Raw genomic sequence first — 22319 nt, 5'->3', positions numbered from 1 at the left:
AAATGATATATGGCATTATTGCCATTTTATGCCTCCCATCATATGGTACTGTCTATCTTTAAATACTGCAGACACAAAATCAACAGTACCTTCATTTAGATCTTATTCCCAAAAGAGATTTCTCTATTCCATCTTTGGATTTGAATGTATTTTGCAAGTGACTGGTGTCCTTATTTGCTGGACCTAGAGAGAGTCTACATTTTAAGTTCATTTTAGGGTATGTCTGAATTGGGACTTGACTGTCAAAAAGATGTAATGAACAATGTTTATAAACCCCCTATTTAGAAAGTACATGGTGGTACAGATTTTTGGTCATATAAAATGAGTTGCTTTTCATCCTGATATATTTGGACAAATACGCTGAATAACATGGATTGTATTAGTTTTGTCTAAAAACACATTTCACTAACAACTTGAAATCACAGAATAATGAAGATCTTGGAGCTGAGTTTCAAAGGGAAAAACAGGAAAGAACCCATGAAGCAGAGAGAAGCTGAAAGATGGCTGGAGCTGCACGTGTCAGCTTGTGAAGAAAAGTGATGGGGTGCAGTGAGGTGGAGAAAAGGTGATGAGAGGACCCAGAGGTTACAGCAGTAGAGGAAAAAGGCTGTATATCTGCCAGGAATTTGTGGTTTTCATGTTTGTTTTCAAAACTGCTGTCAATTTGGTATTTTTGCAATTTGATGGATGAATGAATAAGAAAACAGCACATTTTACTGAGAACAGCATGTAGAAAGTTTTAATACAGAGTAGGGGAATCAACATCAACAGGAAAGGGCATAGAAGATCAGACTAATTGACCTACAGTGGCAGTCAAAGGCCCTATGCTACCAGAGAGACACAGGAGAACTGGTGGCAAAGCGTCTCCTAACTTGAAATGTCCATGTCCTACTGTTGCTTTCTAGGTGGCCCCTGTATCTGCAAACCCCTTCTTGCTCTTGTTGTCACTCTTGTCCTCTCTTCTTCTTCTTCTTTCTCCCTACTGACTGGTTGTCCCCTCCCCTTAGCCTTTACATCTCAGTTTAGACTGTAAGATCTTCAGGGCAGGGGCACTCTCTATAAACCTCCTTACACATTTATATTGCTAATGAATAATAAGGAACCTTGAGCTGATAAAGATGACTAGGTAGAGAGGGGAAGTAGCTACTATAAGTTTAACTAGAAGATTAGGAATTATACCTCAAATTTACATTTTGTGGGGGCAATTCTCCAAAGGGACTTTATTCTAGCAAGGTTGAGCCATCACTTGTTGTGGGTTTTTTTTTTTTTTTTTTTTTTTAAACAAATTTTGCTCTGATTTCCATGGCTTGTAACAAAAACTCTCCCACAGAAACTTTCCATAGAATTTACAATGCAAACAAAAGTTAATAAGGCCCACAGCAGCAGAAGTTACTGTAGCATGTACAGTAATAGGAGTAAAAAGAAAAGGAGTACTTGTGGCACCTTAGAGACTAACAAATTTATTAGAGCATAAGCTTTCGTGAGCTACAGCTCACTTCATCGGATGCATCCGATGAAGTGAGCTTAGCTCACGAAAGCTTATGCTCTAATAAATTTGTTAGTCTCTAAGGTGCCACAAGTACTCCTTTTCTTTTTGCGAATACAGACTAACACGGCTGCTACTCTGAACCTAGTAATAGGAGTGTATGGTGTAAGAACTTGTGTATTTGGAACAGATTGTTTTGGTAAACTAAAACAGAACCATGAAGTTGCAAAGCAAAGCTGAGAGCAGCTATACCCCACAAAGTCAAAGGGTATTCTGACGCAGTAGTCCTTGCAAAACGCTCATTAATTTAAATCAAGGTTTGCTTAGTAAAATGACTTCACACTTTGAAGCTGGAAAGCTGATCAGGAATGGAGAGATCAGATTAAAATGTTCAAAGCAGCAACAGAAACTGAGACAGTGGTTCAAAGTGAACATCAAGGTTTTTTAAAAAAAAGCAATGAAAAAGCTTATTTTTCATATTTTCTGTGGCTGCCTAATCTACCCTGCTCGCCCTCTGGCTATCGCACACAACTTCTCTTGTTAGTCCCCAACCTTTTTAAATTTCTTCATCCACTCCCCCATGAAAAAATAACTGGAGTATTTTCTATGGCTGGGTAAAAGAAGATGGCTATCACTGTGTTGCCTCCTGAAAACTCTCTGCCCATAAATTGCCTCATATCACTTTCACACATGTGCACGCTGAGTGGTTTGCCCAAGGTCACACAGCAAGCCAAAGCCAGGAAGAGAACCCTGATCTCTTGACTCCCAGACCTCTTCTTTAACCACTTAATAATGCCACCTCCCTTTTGGTCACAGTGAGAATGGAAGCAGTATGTGGATTATTATTAAAGCTGTGAGGCATTCACAATTTGTGAAACTCTATGTAAGAACTGAATCGCTGGGGCACTTAATGTATATCGTGCCTCAGATCCAGGTTGTACATGGATCTATTCTAGTCTGACCTCCTGCATAACACAGGCCACAGGACTTCCCTGAATTAATTCCTGACTCAAATCCAGTAGCTGTGATTGGACTAGAGCACATCTTTTAGATAAAACATCCAATTTGCTTTAAAACTTGCCAATGATCCATCACAACTCTTGGTACATTGTTCTTGTGGTTAATTACTCTCTGTTAATGTCTTATTTTCAGTCTGAATGTGCCTAACTTCAACTTCCACCCATTGGATTGTGTTATGCCTTTACTAGATTGAAGAGTCTATTATCAAATATTTGTTCCCATGTAGGTAATTAGAGCTTCACAAATAAGTTGTCCATTTTACCATTGTAATGGTCTCAGTTTTAGCAATATACGTGAGTAAACCTTACCTACAGGTAGTACACTGCCCCATTCTGTATGCCCTCAACTACTTGATGAACAAATAGCATGTTTCATAGCATCTTTTCAGGCAGTCTACCTATGACTGACTCTCTTGGGCACACTACAAGGTGAAAGGATGCTACTAGACGGGGACCTCTGAAACAACAATGTAGGACCTTAGTGGGTGGAGAAGAGTTGATGGCAGAAAGTCTTAATTTTTTCCCATCTGTATATGAATGTTCCAGTTTTTCCTCAGTAAAAATTCTACCAAAGTAACAACTTCATTGCTTTTGTATATCTCCAGAAAACCCTCCCCCTCCTCCCCCCCCGTTTTTTGTCAGCAGTGCAAATGATGTTTTGCATAGCTCTTGTTAGAAATGTGCTGCTGCATCTATTTTTACAATGCAAACTCTCCTTGATACTACATGGGGGTGGGGTGATGTGGAAGTTGCATACCAAAAACTAGAAAATATTCACTATCTGAAAGAAAGGGAGAGGATTGTTCTGAGACCGCTATAGAAGAGGAGAAGGACCAGATCGTTGCATTTATCTTTTATTTATAATGTTGCCATCAGGAGTGTCATATTCCATTTTGAGGACAGACCATAAATTTCCCATTAAGGCCTACTTCAAAAAAAATTATTGTATTGGTCTTTCTTTGGAGGTTAACAGAACCAGTTCAGTTCCATACAGTATTGAAGGAAAAAAGTATGCAGACAGTAAAGCACTCTCTTAGCGATCTGATAGGACATTAATGGCCTCTGTCCTGACATAGTGATCCCTTAAACCAACTCTTCATCTGCATTACTCTAACAGGTCACCATGGTATACAGACTGCCTGCAACAGATGAAACAGTAAAGAAAAAATTTGGAGCACTGGTGGGGGCAGAGGGTTATTACAGTATGATACTGTCACAAAGAATTATTGAATCTTGTGATGAAGTTTCCTTGGTTCCCTAATAAACCCTGCAAAGCATCCAAAACACTTCTGCTGATTAGAGTTGTCTGCTCAGATACACAGAAGAGTGTCTCATGCTGTGAATTTGCTAACTAGTCTGTGGATAAGATCACACTGATTCAGACTAGTCAGCCAGCCTCTGTGCTGGCAGAACCACACTGGAGTGAAATCAGAATGTGGGACAACAAATAAGACATCCTCTCTATTTGATTTTTAAGCAGACTCATTCCTTGGCACTTTTGGAACTTTTGGGGCGCTTTGGCCTACAATGTGGACTCATGTCCTCCATGGTAGCAAAGCAACTGTAGCAGTACCCAGAGTCCTTAAATTTCCTTGACTCTTGTCATTTTGATTTTAGGCCTATGTATGTTATGCAGACAGTGCTGGTTTATCTGTTGATCTTCTGCTGATTAAATGCTAATGATCTATCCACGCACATTTATTCTAGACTTTTTTCAGTAGCCTTTGATAGATCATAGATAAGGTGTTTCTGTTATGCCTACCATCTTTGGTAGGACTATAAAGAATTATATTTGAGTGACTGTAATTACTTTTTAAAATAAGAAAAGCAAGCATTATCTATTCTTCATCTAAGGAAGGCCTGCTAGGACTATTGCTGTTGAGAGGCTTGTCCACTGGCCTTAAAGTATAAAAGAAGCTTCGGGCCTGATCCTTTTCATCTCAGATCTGCTTAAACTTTGACAGAGAAAGTCCAAGTCTCAAGCCTGAGGTCTCCAGGTTTACTCTGGATCCATCCTGGAATTCTCATGGAAGATTTGAACAAACTCTACACGTGGACTGCCTATTGGACTATATGCTTTTAAATTCACTCTAGAAGGACTTTTTACAAATTAGCAGCCTCACCATCTCTGGTATGAAACTGACCTAAGAACTTTACTCAGATCTGCATGTATATTGATCTTTTAACCACAGCAACTCTCTCTTCTTTTGATTAATACATTTTAGATTTAGTTAATAAGGATTCACTGTAAGCGTGTATTTGGGTGAGATCTGAAATATTCATTGACTTGGTGGGCAGTGTGTCCGGTCCCTTGGGATTGGTAAAATTTTAAGTATGGTGAATAAGATTAATCATCTCTCATTAAATTAGATTTGGCTGTCTTAATGGGAGATAAAGGCTGTATTGCCTAAAGGGAACTGTATTTTGGCTTCTTGATAACAAGTGTGGTATTACAGAAGCTGTTTTGTTGCTGGGTTGGTGAATCTAATTATAGAATAGATCACCAGTTTTTGGAATTGTCTGCCCTATTCCTTGCAGTTTGTCTTGAATATGCATTCTCAGTGTGGCCCCTCCAGGCATTACGGTCAAACTAGTTGAGAGCTCACTGACTGAGGATCAGCCAGATAAGTAAGACACAACATTTGGCAGCTGAAGGGAAGACCAAGAGGAACAGTGAAAGCTATGTAAGCTGCTTTGATCACTTTTTGTTCAGATTTGTAACTTGGGGTCTTTTTGGATCTTCATCAGGATGTTCAAACAACTGGGGGCCAAAGGTACTTTTTTCATTTGTGCTTGGCTAGCAGGTTGTGATATTTTTTTCTTCAGGTGCAGCCCTCTACAGTTATCCATGCCTTTCTCATGACTATGGTGGATTACTGTTATGCGCTCTATGTGGGGCTATACCTGAAGAACTTTCATAACCTTTAGCAAATGCAGAATGTTGCAATCCACTAGTTTTATGTGTGTCCAGAAAGGAGCATGTTACATGTGTCCTTTAGTCTTCACTAGCTTCCCATTTGTTTCTGATACTACTCAAGGTTTTGGTTTTAACCTATATTTAAGGTCTAAAGGGCTTGGATTCAAGATACTATGTTCTTATGTGATACCACAGCTCAAATACTTCAGCTGATCTCAAGTGCTAATAGCCCCAAGGTTTAAAAAAGGGTGGAGAGTGTCTTCAGTGAGGGATTTTCTACTGTGGAACATATATTGGCCTCTTTCTCCCTGCTTTGGTCTGACAGAGTTCAACTTTCAGGGCATATTGCAAAGACACTCTCTTTTCCCATGCTCTTCCTGGAGATGAGTGGGAAGAGTTGTGGGGGAATGTTTTTAAGTTTGATGGCTTGGGTTTGTTTTTAGGAGGATACAGTTCAACTTAAATTTTGTATCCACTTTGTTAAAAAGATGGACATGTATGACCTTTGAATAGGTGCTTTTTAAGAAAAGAGGAAATAGATAGGTTTGCAAATTATAATCGCCATTTAAATCACAGCAGAGGCAAGCAATATGAAAGTATGTATTTTAAAGTACCATGACAACCTACTTACAATGACTTAAATACCCGCAAACTAAGCAAATTCAGAGTTATAATTACATTCTATCCAGAACTCACAACATGTGTCAAATGTCCATATGAACTGCCAGACTTAATCAGCAGATAATATAGTATATGATGCAAAATTAAGTGTAATAGCTGGCACAACTGTGGAAGTTACGGTTGGAGCCTTAACACGAGTTCCTCTCTTTTGGTAAGTGCTAATGAAACCCCCAATATACCCTTTTTTAAAAACTAGTTTTAATACGATAATCTAGGTACAGTATATTACATAAAGTAAATTTGATGTTAACATAAATAAAATAGTACATGGCCTGGGAATATTTACCTGGAATGCTTTCCAGTTTTCTCCGGAGTTCCTCATTTTCTTGTTGTAGTGAAATTACCTCCTGCTCTAGCTCTTGACATCGGGGACAGTATCCCTCCTCCTCCTCCTCCTCCTCCTCCGGAAGTGTAGATGATGATGGGTGACCATGGGACTCAGAGGTTGCTGGGGATGTCCATCCACCTAAAGTGTGTACTGGAGAGGTTGAAATTGGTTCCACATCTGCCAAATGGCCAAAATCATTTACTGATGAGGTGTTCTGAGATGCAAAGCTCCCAGAAAGCAAATAGTTTTGAAGGGAATCGGTAAAAACCCTCAGAAAGGCTGAGGTTTGTTGTTTCTTTTGAATATACTGCATCTCTACGTCTAAATTGTCTGATGTCTGACGATGGACCATTTTCCCCAGCTGACACTGCTCTTGTCTTTCACTATAGCTTGTGCTTTCCTGCTTTACACACGAAATCATGGACTGAGAGTGATTGTTGTCCAGTAGTTTTCCACCACAATTTAAAAGATTAAGAACCCGGCTGCATTGTTGGGCAAAGGCATCCAGAATCATACGACTCTCTGAAACAGAAGAAAAGATGAATCACAGCAAACTCAAGCAAAAGATGTCAGACAGTACTAGCTAGTCTCTCTCTCTCTCTCTCTCACACACACACACACACACACACACACACACACACACACACACACACACACACACACAGCACTAGTCTAATGATTTAGAGCAGTTTACATTGTATTTCTGAACATATTAAAATTGTTTCCCGCTCTAATACTTTGGTAACATTGAGATTTAAAATCATCCTTACTTTGCTTCTATTCTGAGAGTACTCTTGTGACCTTGCTGTTAATCAGGAGAGCACTGGGATGATAATCCCTCTGAAAGAGTACTGCACGAAGCAGTGACTAAGACAAGAAAATGGGGAAGAAAACACATTTCATACAATTTGTTACAGGTGTAAGGCCAAATAAATATTTGTCTTGTAGCAAAACATAAGCTGTGAGACAGGGGTGAAAGTAAGATAAGACTTACCAGTATGGGGGCTTGGCTCTGTCCCCCCCTGGAAAAGGTGGGACTGGGGGGGGTCAGTCTCCCCAAGCCAGACCTTCCATGCTGCCCAGCCTGCGCCACCTGGGGCTCTGGCAGTGATTAAAAGGACCTGGGGCTACAGCCGTTGCTGTGGTAGCAGCAGTGGCCAGGAGCGCCATGCCCTTTTAAATTGCGATGCCCCCTTGTTGGCAGCTTTGGCCGGGGCGGGGGGGGGGGGGCGGGCAGCGACGTTAAAGCACGGTTGGTACCGGCGGCCACTCCTTACTGGTATGCTGTACCAGCCCACTTTCACCTCTGCTGTTAGATATAGATACTTACTTAAATTTTGTGCTCTATGCTTTCCTCTTCCCACCAAACCTTCCAAGCATGAGTTGTTCTGTGCTGTGCTTAGTTTTGTGCTTAGACCTTCCATCTCCTCCTCCCATTCTAGACTCTGAATGTGTCCAGATTCCACTGATTCAAGCATGAGCACTTGACTCATTCCTGAATCTAGAGATGTTAGCCTCCCTTAAATACTGCGATGTGTGTCTGTTTTTGGGAGTCCAGCTTGACAACTTGAAAGTAGCCTAATTTTCAGAAAGTGATGAACACAGCAGGCCCCTTGAAAATCAAGTACCTTTAAGGGGTCTCAAGATAGGCACCCAACATCCTTAGCTGCTTTTAAAAATCTTGGTCATAATTTTTAAAGATGGTGACAGGGCCCAACACCACACAGTTGGCATGAAAAAACACACTCCCCCACATGCTTTCAAGAGCTGGTGCATCTCTTAGCTCCACAAGGTAGTTTATTCATGAAAAATCTACTTGCTCCTAATGAGGTTAGTACAACACTCCCTGAAGAGCATTTGAAACGACATGGATTAAGATTATCTCCACCATTCTGGCCCCTTTACACAAGGTAAAAGGGACAAACCAGCATAAGTCTTTAAAATTCCTGGATCCGGCTGAGGGAGAAATCTCCTGGCACAGGAACTGAGGATGACAGCCATAGGCTGGCTTTTGAGGACCCACAAACAAGCCCCTGTATAGGCCATGTGCCAGAGGCAGGGCTAAACTAAAACATATATAGTAGCTTTCTCCTACCACCCTTTCTTTATTTTAAAAAGGTAGGAAAACCTCCCACCCCCAGCAGCTAATAAAACCAACATTACAAAAGCGCTATTACATACAGGAACACCTGCCCTCTTAAGTCATGGAAGGCACCATGCACTCAGCCTTGTACCCCAGTAGCAACGCTACACAATACCTATATACTTCAGTGTAATCTCACATTCACTGTTGTTTACTATCTCTACTAAAACCTTATGTAAGTACTGCTGTCTTTAACCCTTAGAATGATGAACCAGAAACCATATGGTATAGCCCACCAGATACAATGTAAACATAAATACCTAGATAAATTCCAGAAATGGAAACCTAGTGATTCTGGAGCTTTCTAAATGTATGTACTTTCTAAATTTTGATTTTATGTCAATCAGAATGTAAGCACTAACTGTCTCAAGATGTGGTATCTTTCTCTCATTTCTTCACTTCCCTTAGCAAAAAAGAAAAAAAAATCAAAGGATAACATTGATTGGAATTTTGCAATCCTAATACACAGCAATTTTTCATTCATTTTAATCCTATAATCCGATTCCAGACCTGAAGTTGTATTTACTGTTTGCATTTTAATCACCATGGTCCCAATTGATGAAGCAGTTACTCACTCTTTATGCATCCTTGTTGCAAGGGGGCAAAATATGAAAATAACTGAAATGGGATTAAACACTGTACAAATTTTTTTCTAAAAGATATAGGAAAAATATATATTTTGACATTTCAAATATAAATGTTGGAATACTGTATTGTACATGAAAATCAGTAAAGATCAAATCTACAGTATACTCAAAATTTTTTTTTAAAATTATAGTGCATTTGCCATACTCAATATGACAATTGCTCAAAGTGTAAAGGAAATAAGAGTATTGGCTTAATTTTGAATTTAGTATCTGATCTAGTACAACTTAACAGCAAATATGGAAAAATATTTAAAATTTTCATCCATTCTTATTATAAAATTGAAAGTTTAGAAGAGATAACGAATGAATAATAATGAATTTTCATTCTAGTACTTTAAGAAAAACACACAGGTCTGACCATTTAGCACATATTGCAGCAATCAATATTTTAGCTTTTGCAGGCTGCAGTTAGAAATGAAAGCACTGTGCAATGTTTATCATCACTTAGAAATGGATAAGTTTTTTGTTTTTTTATATGAACGCTATAGAATAACACTGATCCGTGATTCTTAATTGATGTAATGTGAAATATATATATATGTGTATTTCCCAAGAAGTGTTCTGCTGAAATGATTGCATAGAATTAAAATTGGATAAATAGTTTATCCTAGTATTACTTTAGCTCTACCTTAAGACTCACTAACTACGTAATTCTATTACACCAGATTCTCCCAGTTTTTACTCTTGCAAAGCTCCCTTTGACTTCAACAGGAGTTTTGTCCAAGGTAAGGATTTGCCAGATCAGGCCCATAAATACTAATAGATCATGATCAGACAATTAAAAGAATGACCATTCCTTGCTGAACTATTTCATTTACGAGTGAGGTCTGAAACTCAACACCACCAGACAGTTCCTTAGACACACAAACATAACTACTATCTAGATGAGAAGGTGGATGTAATATCTGCTTCCTCTACACCAGAAGTTCCCAAACTTCATTGGTTCACATACCACTTTAAAATTTTTTGTGAAGTGAGTTGATGCAATATCACTATCCTCACATCCCAAATTGTGTTATGTTTACCCCTAGTGGTAACTTCTGGGATTTTTCTTCAGTGTAGAGGATGGATGGTCTTAGGATCAAAATACTGAACTGTGACTAAGCAGATCTGGATTTAGTTCTTAGCTCTGCCACAGACCTCCTATGTGACTTTGGCCGAGTTATTTAGGGTAAGATTTTCAAAGCCACTTGGGATTTGGATGCCCAATTCCCATTTGGTTCCTATTAATTTCTAATGGTTTTGGGGGGCCAAAACCCTTAGTGATTTTGAAATTGCCAACCTTATTGCTTCGGTTCTCTCATGTACAAAATGGGGATAATGAATATTTTTGTCTTTGTTGGGTACTTAGATTGTAAGATCCCTGCGACGGGGACGGTCGCTTGCAATGTGTTTGTACAATGTTTAGCACAATAAGGACCTAATGGAGATTGGGTTTCTAATAAATACTAAGCTATTCTTAGATTCTCAGGTAGCAGCAGTGTGACTTTTTTCTACCTATATCTGGCCAGGAGTTCACGGTCTTCTCAGATAGGAACCTTGCCACAATTACCTATGTCTGTCTCTCTGACCCAGGGCCTTTGTTACTTCCCAGCTGGATTTGTTGAAAAATGACCTACAAAGCATCTATTAAAACACAGCTAGTAAAGAGTGCAGCAATCTGCTTGCGTAATAGTGGTCTATGTATTGAGCACAGATCATCTATGAATCAGTCAAAAGCCAGGATGATGCAGCTGTAGAGAGGAGGTTTTTAAGATGATCAGAACCCAAGCCATGTAGGGATATATAGATTAAGATCATCACTTTTAACTTCGCCAAAAAACTAACTGGGATGTTCTAGATAATAATCCTAAATTTTGAACACTAGGTTACTGATAGTATAGTATTCTTAGTGACAATTGATTCTGCAATTCACTTCGTCTATTGGTCCAACAAAACCCTTTTACTGAATTTCAGGGCACGCTGCAAGGTATATCTATTCATTCAGGAAAGGCCTGAGTGAGTGGGGTGGTGAGGCTGATTATCTTGTTAGAGTAAGTGTGCCCAGGGATTATTAATACAAATTTTTGGCTTGATTTTGACAGTTTACGGAGGAGAAGGTATGACGGGATAACAAGATTTTGGCAATTAACTGATCTTTAACTATTCATGGTAAATAGGCTCAATGGCCTGTGATGGAATGTTAGCTGGGGTGGAATCTGAGTTACTACAGAGAATTCTTTCCTGGGTATCTGGCTGGTGAATCTTGCTCACATGCTCAGGGTTCAGCTGATCGCCATATTTGGGATCGGGAAGGAATTTTCCTCCAGAGCAGATTGGAAGAGGCCCTGTGGGTTTTTCACCTTCCTTTGCAACATTGGGCTTGGGTCACTTGCTGGAGGATTCTCTGCACCTTGAAGTCTTTAAACCATGATTTGAGGACTTCAATAGCTCAGACACAGGTGAGAGGTTTATTGCAGGAGTGGGTGGGTGAGATTCGGTGGCCTGCATTGTGCAGGAGGTCAGACTAGATGATCATAATGGTCCCTTTTGACCTTAATATCTGAGAGTCTATCCATGAGTCTGAGTTGTGACTAAGACAGGATAAAGGCCACCCAAGGCTCTAGATATACCCCAATACAGGGCCCCACCTCTGTGCAGTGGTCTGGTGACTGGGGGTGGAAGGGATCCTCTACTTCCCAAGAGAGGCAAGAATGGCAGCAAAGGGCCATTCTCTTACCCTGGGAGCAGCAGCAGGGCTTTCCCTCTCCTTGGGGCCATTAGGTGAGAGTGGAACCCCTCTTCCCTTGGAAGTTGCAGCTCGGCCTCCCCACTACTCATCCGGCAGCCAGAGTGTATAAACCAGACCCACTGCACTCTTCTCCTGACGCACAGGTCAAGTCTACCAAGAAAAAAGTGAGTATTTACATGTCGGCCACCTCATTGTAAACGCACACCTTTTTTACTAGTGTAGCCATAGCTACACACAGTCATTTGCCAGGATGGTGTTGGGAGTCCCCACTCTCAGCAGTAGAGCTTGGACTTAACACTACATAGAGATGTGTGGACCAGCTTACATCTTAGTTATTATTTCAGGCTGTCTGCAAACTCAGGCAGACATCACTGCATTGGTTATACTCTGTTCACGTTTTCAAGATTTTCTTCAGAGCCTTAAGAACTATAGACATTTTTAAATGAAAGTTGAACTTCTAATATAATTTCTCTCCAGGATGCAGGGTCCTAAACATGGGCCTATAATGCCTGTGCCTTAATCTGGCCTCACTTGTGACCGCCACTACCTTTGTACTGGGTTCTTCTTGCTTAGCTCATAAAGTATACAAACTATGGAGGCTGCGTTCTGCATGCCTGTGTGGCTAGCTGTATGAAAGGTATGGCGTGGATGAGCAGGCAATGAGGCAAGAGCTCAACAGTGCTGAACTCTGCAAACAACATTCTTATTCTGTGCGGGTGGGGTGTGTGGAATTGAAGTCAATGGCAAAATTTAGGAGCAGGCCCTAAATACTTGTATGGTTCAATAATATAGCAGAAAGTCCAAACTTCTGCTTCTCAAAGGACAGGACTTCTGCACAGAACATTCTGTTGTAAATAAACCCTTGTACATATATTTACCAAACAGTTATACATATTTTCTAGAGTATCCCACTTCTGTAGAGAAATCATAAGTATCATGTTTGTTAGCAGCTGCTTGACTGTGTTCCATAAGACAGTGAAATAATACTGTTAAATTATTTAAATTCTCTAGTTTTATAGAGGAAGAAGTATGATCTAGTGGCATGAGTTATGGAGTTTGTTCATCAAAGTGGTTAATTCTCAGACTATATATAGAGGATTAACCTTGTTTGCTACGTCCATAAAATCTCTACAAATTTTAACATATTACCAATGTGTGTGTTAAACTGGAGAGAAAATATGCATTAAAACATAGTCCAATTAATAGAATATATGGCTATCATGCTGTTTAGTAAAGAAATGTCCTCACATTTGTTACAAAGGCAAACATCAACATACCAAAACAGGATCCAATTTTTTAAAATAAATCAATGTGTTAAAAATTACCAGATGAGTGAATATACCCAATGTTATCAGAACCAGATGGTGCTTCCTAATCTTTCTCCTGTTCAGTCACACCCTGAATATTTTCTGGACCATCAGTATATAAAATAGGATGCTGCTATGTGTGATGCCAAACAAAAGCAATCATGCCTGCCAAGCACATACTATAACAGGCAGCATTTCAGCTCTGCTAGACAGAAAGTAATTAGAATGCTTTTAATGTCCAAAAGAATGATGCTGATAGGCTGCCACAGATGTGTAGATTTATGAATATTTATATGGTGGTTTATAGCTGACACTTTTATCAGTTGAAGAAGATAAAATATCTGCCTGGCTCAGAAGCCTGGCAGTCAGGTTAATAAAATCTCATTAAAGAGAATGACCTATGCAATTATATAGGATTTATTGTAATTCATTTTTGATTGTACTCTGCTTAAAGATGCAATTTCCCATTTCCTGATGCCAAATTTAGGTTGCATATCAAGATCGATGTAGGTTTTAACTCTAAACCATCACTAGAAGAAAGATATGCATTGACATCTTAGTATGTTACACCTTTAGAAAAAAATTATTTTGATCTCCTCTTCCTCTCTACGTTTTGTGAAGATACTGCAAAGAAGCAAGAAGTCTATTTTTCTTTTTCTTAATTACAGCCTCTTAAACAATCTGTCTATTAGCTGCTTTCTATGACAAAAAGCCCAAGACCATTCTCCTTCCCTGATTTGCAGATTTCATTGACTCAAGTCACCGCTGTCCTGGGAACCTGGAAGATTTCTGCCTTGGGGTGTCTCTGTACATTGATGTGCAGAAGCAGAAATCGGAGGTAAGCACTTTTCTGAGCCATCAAGATTAGCTTTCGAAAAAGCCCTCCCAGAAAAGGCATCAGCCGTCTTTGATGCAGCTTTTTCTGAGTGGGTTTCCTCCCGCGAACTAAGCCCTGTGATGGCACAAGGTTTAGGCAAGGCGTGAAAGGTTGGCTTCGCGGTCTTGGAATCAACAAGGGGAAAGAGGGAACCGCCCCGGCTTCCTCGCAGAGAGCGAAGGCTCGCTCTCCTGTCTGGGCAGGTTTCATGCGTGTTAGGTACCACCCTTAACTTCCCAAGGGGTCTGCAGGAACTTTAGTTATTAAGCGCGAGATAATTATGCCCCTGGCACCGCATCCTCCCCATGCTGGCAGCCCATCCCCTCCGCTTGCTGGGGGGGGGGGGAGGGCGGCTGCGCCCTTTTCCCAGTGGGGAGCAGCCGCCCCAAGGGGTGGGGGGGTAAAGCCTCATGTGCAGGGTCTCTCCCCCCCTCCCACCCTCCCAGGTGCGCCCCCCGCCCCTCCTGGAAGGGGGCGGCCACCTTGTAGCCCCACGCTGCAGGGTGACTGTCCCCCGGGAGGGAGCCCCCGGCGCCCGCCCGCCCCTCGGAAAGTGCCGCACGAAGTTGCCGAGAAGAGAAGAGTTGGTACCTGCGCTCAGCTCCAGGCTGCTGCTGATGCCGCCCTCGCCGCTGGCCGCGGCCCCCGGCTGGCCGTGGCTGTAGCGGGCCGAGGAGGAGGAGGCTGCCTGGGGCCCCAGCGGCGCGGCGGGAGTCCTAGGGTGGCCCTGCGAGGCGGCTCGGGCGGGCCCGCTGGGGTAGGAGCCGGGCGCCGGCGGGTGGGGGTGCGGCTCGCTGCTGCTGGAGGCGGCGGGCGGGAAGGGCTGCCCCGCCGGCCGGAGGTGGGGGAGCTCCACCAGGGTGGGTCTCTCGTAGCGCTTGGGCAGGGCTGGTCTCTTGCTGGGGAAGGTCTTGAGGACGCTGTAGGGGCTCCTCTGCCGGTAGAGCCTGGGGAGGCTGGGCCCCTCCTCTGCCGCCTGCATGTCCTCCTCCATCATCATCATCAGCATCCCGCCGCTGCGCCGGCGGCTCCCCGGCCCCCTTCCCGCCGGGGCTGCGTCTGCCGCCGCCGCCTGTCGCTGTGGCCCGGCGGAGCCCGGCGCGCGCGGGTGCCGGGGTGATTGACAGGCGGCCGCGCCAATGCCGGGAGGGAGACGGGAGGCAAAGAGCAAGTGCTGAGGGGAATCGCCGCTAAGGAGAATGGGCGAGGGGGGCGGGACTTGGCGCGGCCGCGGGGCCGGCGGCCGCCCCCTGGCCAGCCGCGGGGCGGGCGGGTGGCGCCCAGGCCGGTGGGCGGGGCCCGCGCTCGGGAGGCGCCTCCGCCGCGCCGGACCAGCCGCTTCCCAGCCCGGCCCCTGGCACAGCCCTGCGCGGGGCGGGCTGCGGCGCCTCCGGCTGTGCGGCGAGGCGAGCCGCGGAGCTGGAAGGAGAAGCGCCCCGGGGAGGGAGGGAGGGAGGGAGGGGGGCCGCCGATTCCGCTGTGCCGCGGGGACGATGCGGCCGCTCGCCCCGCCTCGGGCTCCCCTGCCGTGTAAACGGAACTTTGAGGGGATCCGGAGGGAGGGAGGGGCCCCGCAAGTTTGGCAAAGCTCGACCGCGGTTGTGATTGTGGCTGCTGCTGCCCGGCTCCCGCTGCCTCTCCCCAGGCTGAGCTCCGCTCCCTTCCCCTCTCTCCGTGCTCCTGGCGGCGTGTGGCTCAGGTTTGCACGCACAGGCACCTTGCAGGCTACCTCGGTGTCTAATTGCCATTCACCCCCCATCCCCGGGTGGCTCCCTCCCTCGCGCAGGCTGCCATCGCAGCCCGTGTTCCCATTTATTCGAGATGGAATAAATAACGCCATAAATAAAAGTCTTGGGGAGTTCAGGGACTGTCAGAGCTGATTAGGGCACAGAGGACATTTTCTTTCTTATTATGCAAAAGCATTTCATGGCGAAATAAAAGCGGTTTCACTGTAACTCATGCACGTCAGATTTCTAGGAATCCGAGTGATTAATTACATTTAACATTATTTGCAACATCCCTCTGTGTCTGCTTTTTTGCAACTGCTCAAAGGAGCCGGACACGTGGATGACTACCATCTCCTCTCAGCCCCAAACCGTTAGAGGGACAGTTAAGAAAGAATGATTTACCAGTGAAAGACGGGAAGAGAATGAGATGCCATAGAGAGACGTTTCTGAGAAATGGTGGGGATCTGGTTGAGAGGAGAGGCAGCTGAAACTGAATGATATGTTGGAGAAAAATGAACGATAACAAACCGCTCATTCTTTCATGCGAGGCAATTTCATCTTTTGCATTAACGTTTCCCTTCTTCTGTCCCACTCCTCTCAGGCTTCTGGTGCTCCAATTTATCAGGATAACAAAAAACCCATTGGTTTTTTAGAGTAAAATTACAGAGCACTTGACTTAGATTTAAGGGAGGGATCCGTTCCCTGTCATCACGCGGCGTTTGCTGCGACTTATTGTGGTCATCGCTCCCCCATTTCAGCCCTATTTATTTATTTAATCGCACTCAGTGAAATGACAAATAATCCTCCTTACTGAAGTAATTAAAGCCTAAAATCTTAAACCAATCTCATTTCTAAAAGTAGAGTAAACTTCTTAAAGCTGGACTTTTTATAGAGATGATAGATTTTTTGATTAGCAGAATGACTCCATTCTTTGGGGCAGCCACAAATGTCTAAATAAGGCTGCAGTTACAGTTGTTGCTGTTTTATTGCATCAAAGTCAATCATATTTTGTTGTTTTCTGACAGACTGTGTTTTTGACCAAATGTTTTTTATTTTTTTTCTATTTTTAATTCATTTTAGTATAATAGAAATAAAGCAATAGGAATAAAGTTTTGTAAGAATACTGATCTTCCACTTGGAAATGAAATGTTTTGATATCAAACTTCACCATTTCAGGGCTGAAGCAATGTCAAAGGAGGGGCATGAACATGATTATTTGATAGAAAATCTATAATCTGTGTGGTTAGCATCCTGCCCCCACCCCTTTGCCTTGTCCCTTTTGACTGGCCTAAAATGCAGGCATGATTTAAACACAGATCTTGAAATCTGACAGTCTAGTACATGTGCCTGATCCAATACTAATTGAAGTTAGTTGGGCCTTCTAATGACTTTAATAGGAGATGGTCTTGATCTGCTTAGCCACAGACCTTCAAGAAGGATGTTGATACATTGGAGAGGGTTCAGAGAAGAGCCATGCGAATGATTAAAAGGTTAGAAAATATGCCTTATAGTGAGAGACTCAAAGAGCTCAATCTGTTTAGCTTAACAAAGACAAATTGAAGGGGGTGACTTGATTACAGTCTATAAATATCTACATGGGGAACAAATATTTGATAATGGGCTCTTCAATCTAGCAGAAAAAGGTCTAACACAATCCAATGGCTGGAAGTTGAAGCTAGACAAATTCAGTCTGGAAACAAGGTGTAACTTTTTAACAGTGAAGGTAGTTAACCATTGGAATAATTTACCAACAGTCATGGTGGATTCTCCATCACTGGCAATTTTAAAATCAAGACTGGATGTTTTTCTAGAAGATCTTCTGTAGGGACTTTTTGGGGGAAGTTCTAGGGCCTGTGTTATACAATAGGTGAGATTAGATGACCACAATGGTCCTTTCTGGCCTTGGAATCTAGGAATGCTGCCAACCTCTCCTCCCCCACCACCAGGAAGGTTTCTGAGTCACCACAATTTTCCTGGGTGCCCAGCCACTGTCTCTTCGCTTTGCACAGCTCCCTTTCCATGTCTGGAGCTTTTAATATTTAAGGAGTATTTCGATGTCCAATGAGTATTTTTGTGCTCCTCTTCACCCCTCATGGTCTTTCTTGCACAGACTGCTGTGTGAAATTACAGGGTCACTGAAGTGGTCTGGTGTTGCCTACCAGTACACAGTGGTAACAAACTCTCACATATGAGATTTTTAATTTACAGTTTCTTTTCTCCTCAAGATGTGCTTGTTTAGTTCATGGGTTTATTATTATTAATTATTATGACATTAACTTTACCAACTGGAATTTTTTCCAGTTGATGTAGTGTTGGTGAAATGTGCTGGACTATGAGCCTTTGGGAATGAAGTGCTTGCTCTCTTTAGCCTAGAACAGGTATAGCACTAGTAACTTCAGTTCAAGTTTCCCCACATTCATGAACATGCCTCAGCTCTGATCTGGAGAGAGCATCTCTAGATGGAAGAATTTTCCATGGTCATTCATCTTCCGTGTCCATTTGAGTCTTGGCTTTTCTGATAAATTTAATAAAGAGGGGTGACAATTAGTGCCAGTTGTGATTCTATTGATCTCATTTTAGAGATTAATACTAACTTGCACCCATGTAAGGCCATTACAATAATTAAAATATAGAATATCATATGAACTCAATAGCTAGGTTCAAATAAACACAGGCAGCCAACAGAGATGATGGAACAGTAGTGTTATGTGCTGTATTTGTCTTTGGGTTTCCTGTAGTGCCCATCATGGTAGGATCAAAGTGCTTCCTCTGTACATCAGAAATGCATGCTGAGGTCCTTCATGGTCTTCACGGAGCCTTCTGGTTTTTTTATCCCTTCTCTCATATAGGATATTCTTCTTGGGGTATACATCTGTATGTTTTGTTGCCATTATTTTATCCCTTTCCCTCTGGTTATGGTGCAAAAGCCGCTCAAAGAGGAGGATGGATGTAGGACCTTAAGTGTGGTTTACTTTGGATTAGTCTAACCTCATAAAGCTCCTTCCACAGCGGAAGCCCCTGGATTGACCTCCAGCTGTCACAGTCTTTGCTCAGAGCTTTGTGAACTGCATGGGTCCAGAGGAACACAGTTAACTTGGTAGGTCATATAGGAGATATGGTCACTGATATAGCTGCACTGACCCAACTTTGAAGTTCAGGACCAAAGAGCTGAATTGACAACAGAAGCAGACTGGGTGCCACTGGAGGGATCAGAGTACAAGGGTGATGTGCTTGTACCAGTCTATCAAGGATGTGGGTTGCTGCATTCTATGCAGACTAATGCTGGAGCCTCCCACTCTTGTAATAAACCCCTAACCTCTGGTTGAGTTACTGAAGTCTTCAAATCATGAGTTAAAGACTTCAAGTTACAGAGAATCTACCATTTACACTAGTTTAAACCTGCAAGTGATCTATGCCCCATGCTGCAGAGGAAGGTGAAACCCCCCAGGGTCTCTGCCAGTCTGACCTGGGGCAAAAATTCCTTCCCAACTCCAAATATGGTGATCAGTTAGACCTTGAGCATGTAGACCTACCAGCCAGGGACCTGGGAAAGAATTCTCTGTAGTAACTCAGAGCTCTCCCCATCTAGTGTCCCATCACTGGCTATTGAAAATATTTGCTGCTAGCAGTTGCAAATCATGTAGTCTTTGGATTATTATTAATTATTATTATTTAATATTTATATTATCTATCTGCATCACAGCTTCATATTCTAAGACACTGTGTGAATACATTTGAAGACATGGTTCTTGCCCTGATGCTCTTACAACATAAGAAATGATGAGTGCTTTTCAGGAGAAACAGAACGGACACAACCAACTAATTTCACATAAGTCTCCAAGCAGCCTTCATACAATAATGACTTTCTGTTACTGTCATTTGGAGCAGACCCAGAAGTGAAAGGTTATGTATTCCATTACCAAACCACTGAAGCATGCTTTCCGCTATTTACTAATGGTGAGGATTTGAAATAGGTAACAGGAGTGATATTTTGAATGCGGGTGTTTGAAGGCTCTCATTACAGCAGCTTCTAATTAAGAAAAAGAGAAAAGATGGAAAGAAAGATTCCAGGAAAAAGAACAACAACATTGCAATGTATACCTTCTGCCTCGAAAATACTGTGAGGAGCATATTTGTCAGCAGATAGAAGAATACCCACTTTAGACATGGGCTATCAATCATCAACTACCCCTTCTTTAAAGGTGTTTAAAAGCACAGTACTCAAAAAGCAGGTCTGATTCATCTCCATCTTCTGAAGGCAGGGCTAAATCTTTCTCCTCCTACTCAAAGGAGCTGTTCTAATGCAAAGCAAGATTTGGGTCCCAAATGCCAATGCTACTCCACACATTTGGAGCCTTGATGAGCAGAGATTGGCAACTCTGCCTTGTAATCTAAACCACTCTGCAAGCAGAGTAGCTACAATTTGTTTCACTAAATATTTAACTGTAGCTAGTTTAAGTTCAGCTCAGTTGCTCATGTTTATGAATAAAGAAACAAAATAGTGAAGCTCAAAAGGAAAAGATGACTGGGATTCAATATTTCAGCAGCTGTTGACAGGTAAATGTTATTTGAAGTGTGGGCATTCAAAACCACAGGCCTGTGTTTATAAAAATGAGCCTACTAAGGAAATGAGATTGACACAGCAATTCTCTGTTTTTGTTGTCCCCTGAGGTTAGAGATTATGCAGTGCATGGTTCTGTTTTTAGCCTCTTTGGTGATTCAAACTGTGAGAGACTACACTGTGCATATTTGTCAAGGTTACACTCTGATCAAGTGACTCAGGAGTTTTTTGAGGGAGAACATGAACTGCTGTTCTCAGTTAAACCTTGAACCGCGTCCTGTGTCAGAGACCTATCAGCCAAACTCAGTGTTGTCAAAAAGAAAAGGAGTACTTGTGGCACCTTAGAGACTAACAAATTTATTAGAGCATAAGCTTTCGTGAGCTACAGCTCACTTCATCGGATGCATCCGATGAAGTGAGCTGTAGCTCACGAAAGCTTATGCTCTAATAAATTTGTTAGTCTCTAAGGTGCCACAAGTACTCCTTTTCTTTTTGCGAATACAGACTAACACGGCTGCTACTCTGATAAGTGTTGTCAGTCACTGCTTTTCCTGGGTTCCACCTGGAAATGTTAGGTAGTAATGGAAATATATTATCTTGGTTATATTTTATTTTGAGACTGTGACCGTGGTACCGTGAGGTGCCACACTGAGAATGCTTACTCAGGGAAAACTGCAAGGAACAGGGCAGATAAACCCCCAAACTGGTGGTTTATTCTATAATTAAATTCACCAAACCACTAACCAAACAGCTTCTGTAATACCACACTGGTTACCAAAAAGTCAAAATGCAATCCCCTTTAAGCAATCCAGACAGCCAAGTTGAATATAAAAGAAAAGGAGTACTTGTGGCACCTTAGAGACTAACAAATTTATTAGAGCATCTGATGCAATGCATCTGATGAAGTGAGCTGTAGCTCACGAAAGCTTATGCTCTAATAAATTTGTTAGTCTCTAAGGTGCCACAAGTACTCCTTTTCTTTTTGCGAATACAGACTAACACGGCTGCTACTCTGAAAGCTGAATATAGTGAGAGATTACTAAAAACCTTATTTGCCATATATAAAATTCTACCAATCTCAAGGGACTGGACACACTGGCCACCAGATCAATGAATATTTCAGATCTCACCCAAATACATGCTTATTAACTAAATCCTTATTAATTAAATTTAAGATTTATTAATCAAAAGAAAGAAGAGAGTTGCTATGGTTAAAAGATCAATATACATACAGATATGAGTAAAGTTCTTAGGTCAAAAAGAAAAGGAGAATTTGTGGCACCTTAGAAACTAACACATTTATTTGAGCATAAGCTTTCCTGAGCTACGCTCTCTTCATCAGATGCATTCAGTAGCAGTTTCATAGCAGAGATGATGAGGCTGCTGATTTGTAAAAAGTCCTTCTAGAGTCAATTTAAAAGGGTATAGTTCAATAGGCAGCCAATGTGCAGAGTTTGTTCAAGTTTTTCCAGGAATATTCAGTGGATCCAGAGTAAACCTGGAGACCTCAGTCTTGAGACTTAGACTTTCCCTGTCAAAGTTTAAGCAGATCTGCAATAAAAAAGGATCAGGCCCAGAGCTTCCTTTACAGCTGAAGCAAGGGGGGGTGCTGACAGGTAATTCCACCACGAGGGCTTTGATGAAAGCAAGCGGACAGTTTGAGCTCTATTCAATGGGTCCTTTCTTAGACGATACATTCAAGCCATCCAAATTACTAAAACAGTTCACTATGTAGAATTACAAGGTTCAAAGAGAAATGAGGACAATAATATTATAACACCACAAGTCCCATCTAAATGATAATATCTTCTTTTGAGCTCTGAATCAACAGAATACAGTAATGAAGCATTATGAGACAGAAACAGAAGCTTAGCATCAACAAGCTAATTAGATCA

General features: G+C 42.2%; 1 protein-coding gene across 2 annotated transcripts in view; it reads right to left on the bottom strand.

Annotated features, from left to right (window-relative positions):
- BEND4 (BEN domain containing 4) overlaps window positions 1-15382 on the bottom strand; it is a 32983-nt gene extending 17601 nt beyond the window's left edge. For both annotated transcript variants that reach the window (XM_038400968.2, XM_038400969.2), the window contains exons 1-2: window positions 14728-15382; window positions 6390-6953 (exon numbers count right to left, since the gene is read on the bottom strand). In XM_038400968.2, coding sequence (XP_038256896.1) covers window positions 6390-6953; window positions 14728-15145 — 982 coding nt within the window. In that variant the 5' untranslated portion in view covers window positions 15146-15382. The remainder of the gene's footprint in view (window positions 1-6389; window positions 6954-14727) is intronic.
- Between the last annotated feature and the right edge of the window lie 6937 nt (window positions 15383-22319).

This window comes from Dermochelys coriacea, chromosome 4, assembly GCF_009764565.3.
Source record: "Dermochelys coriacea isolate rDerCor1 chromosome 4, rDerCor1.pri.v4, whole genome shotgun sequence".
Lineage (NCBI taxonomy): Eukaryota > Metazoa > Chordata > Testudines > Dermochelyidae > Dermochelys > Dermochelys coriacea.
This window is presented reverse-complemented; position numbering and strand designations above follow the sequence as displayed.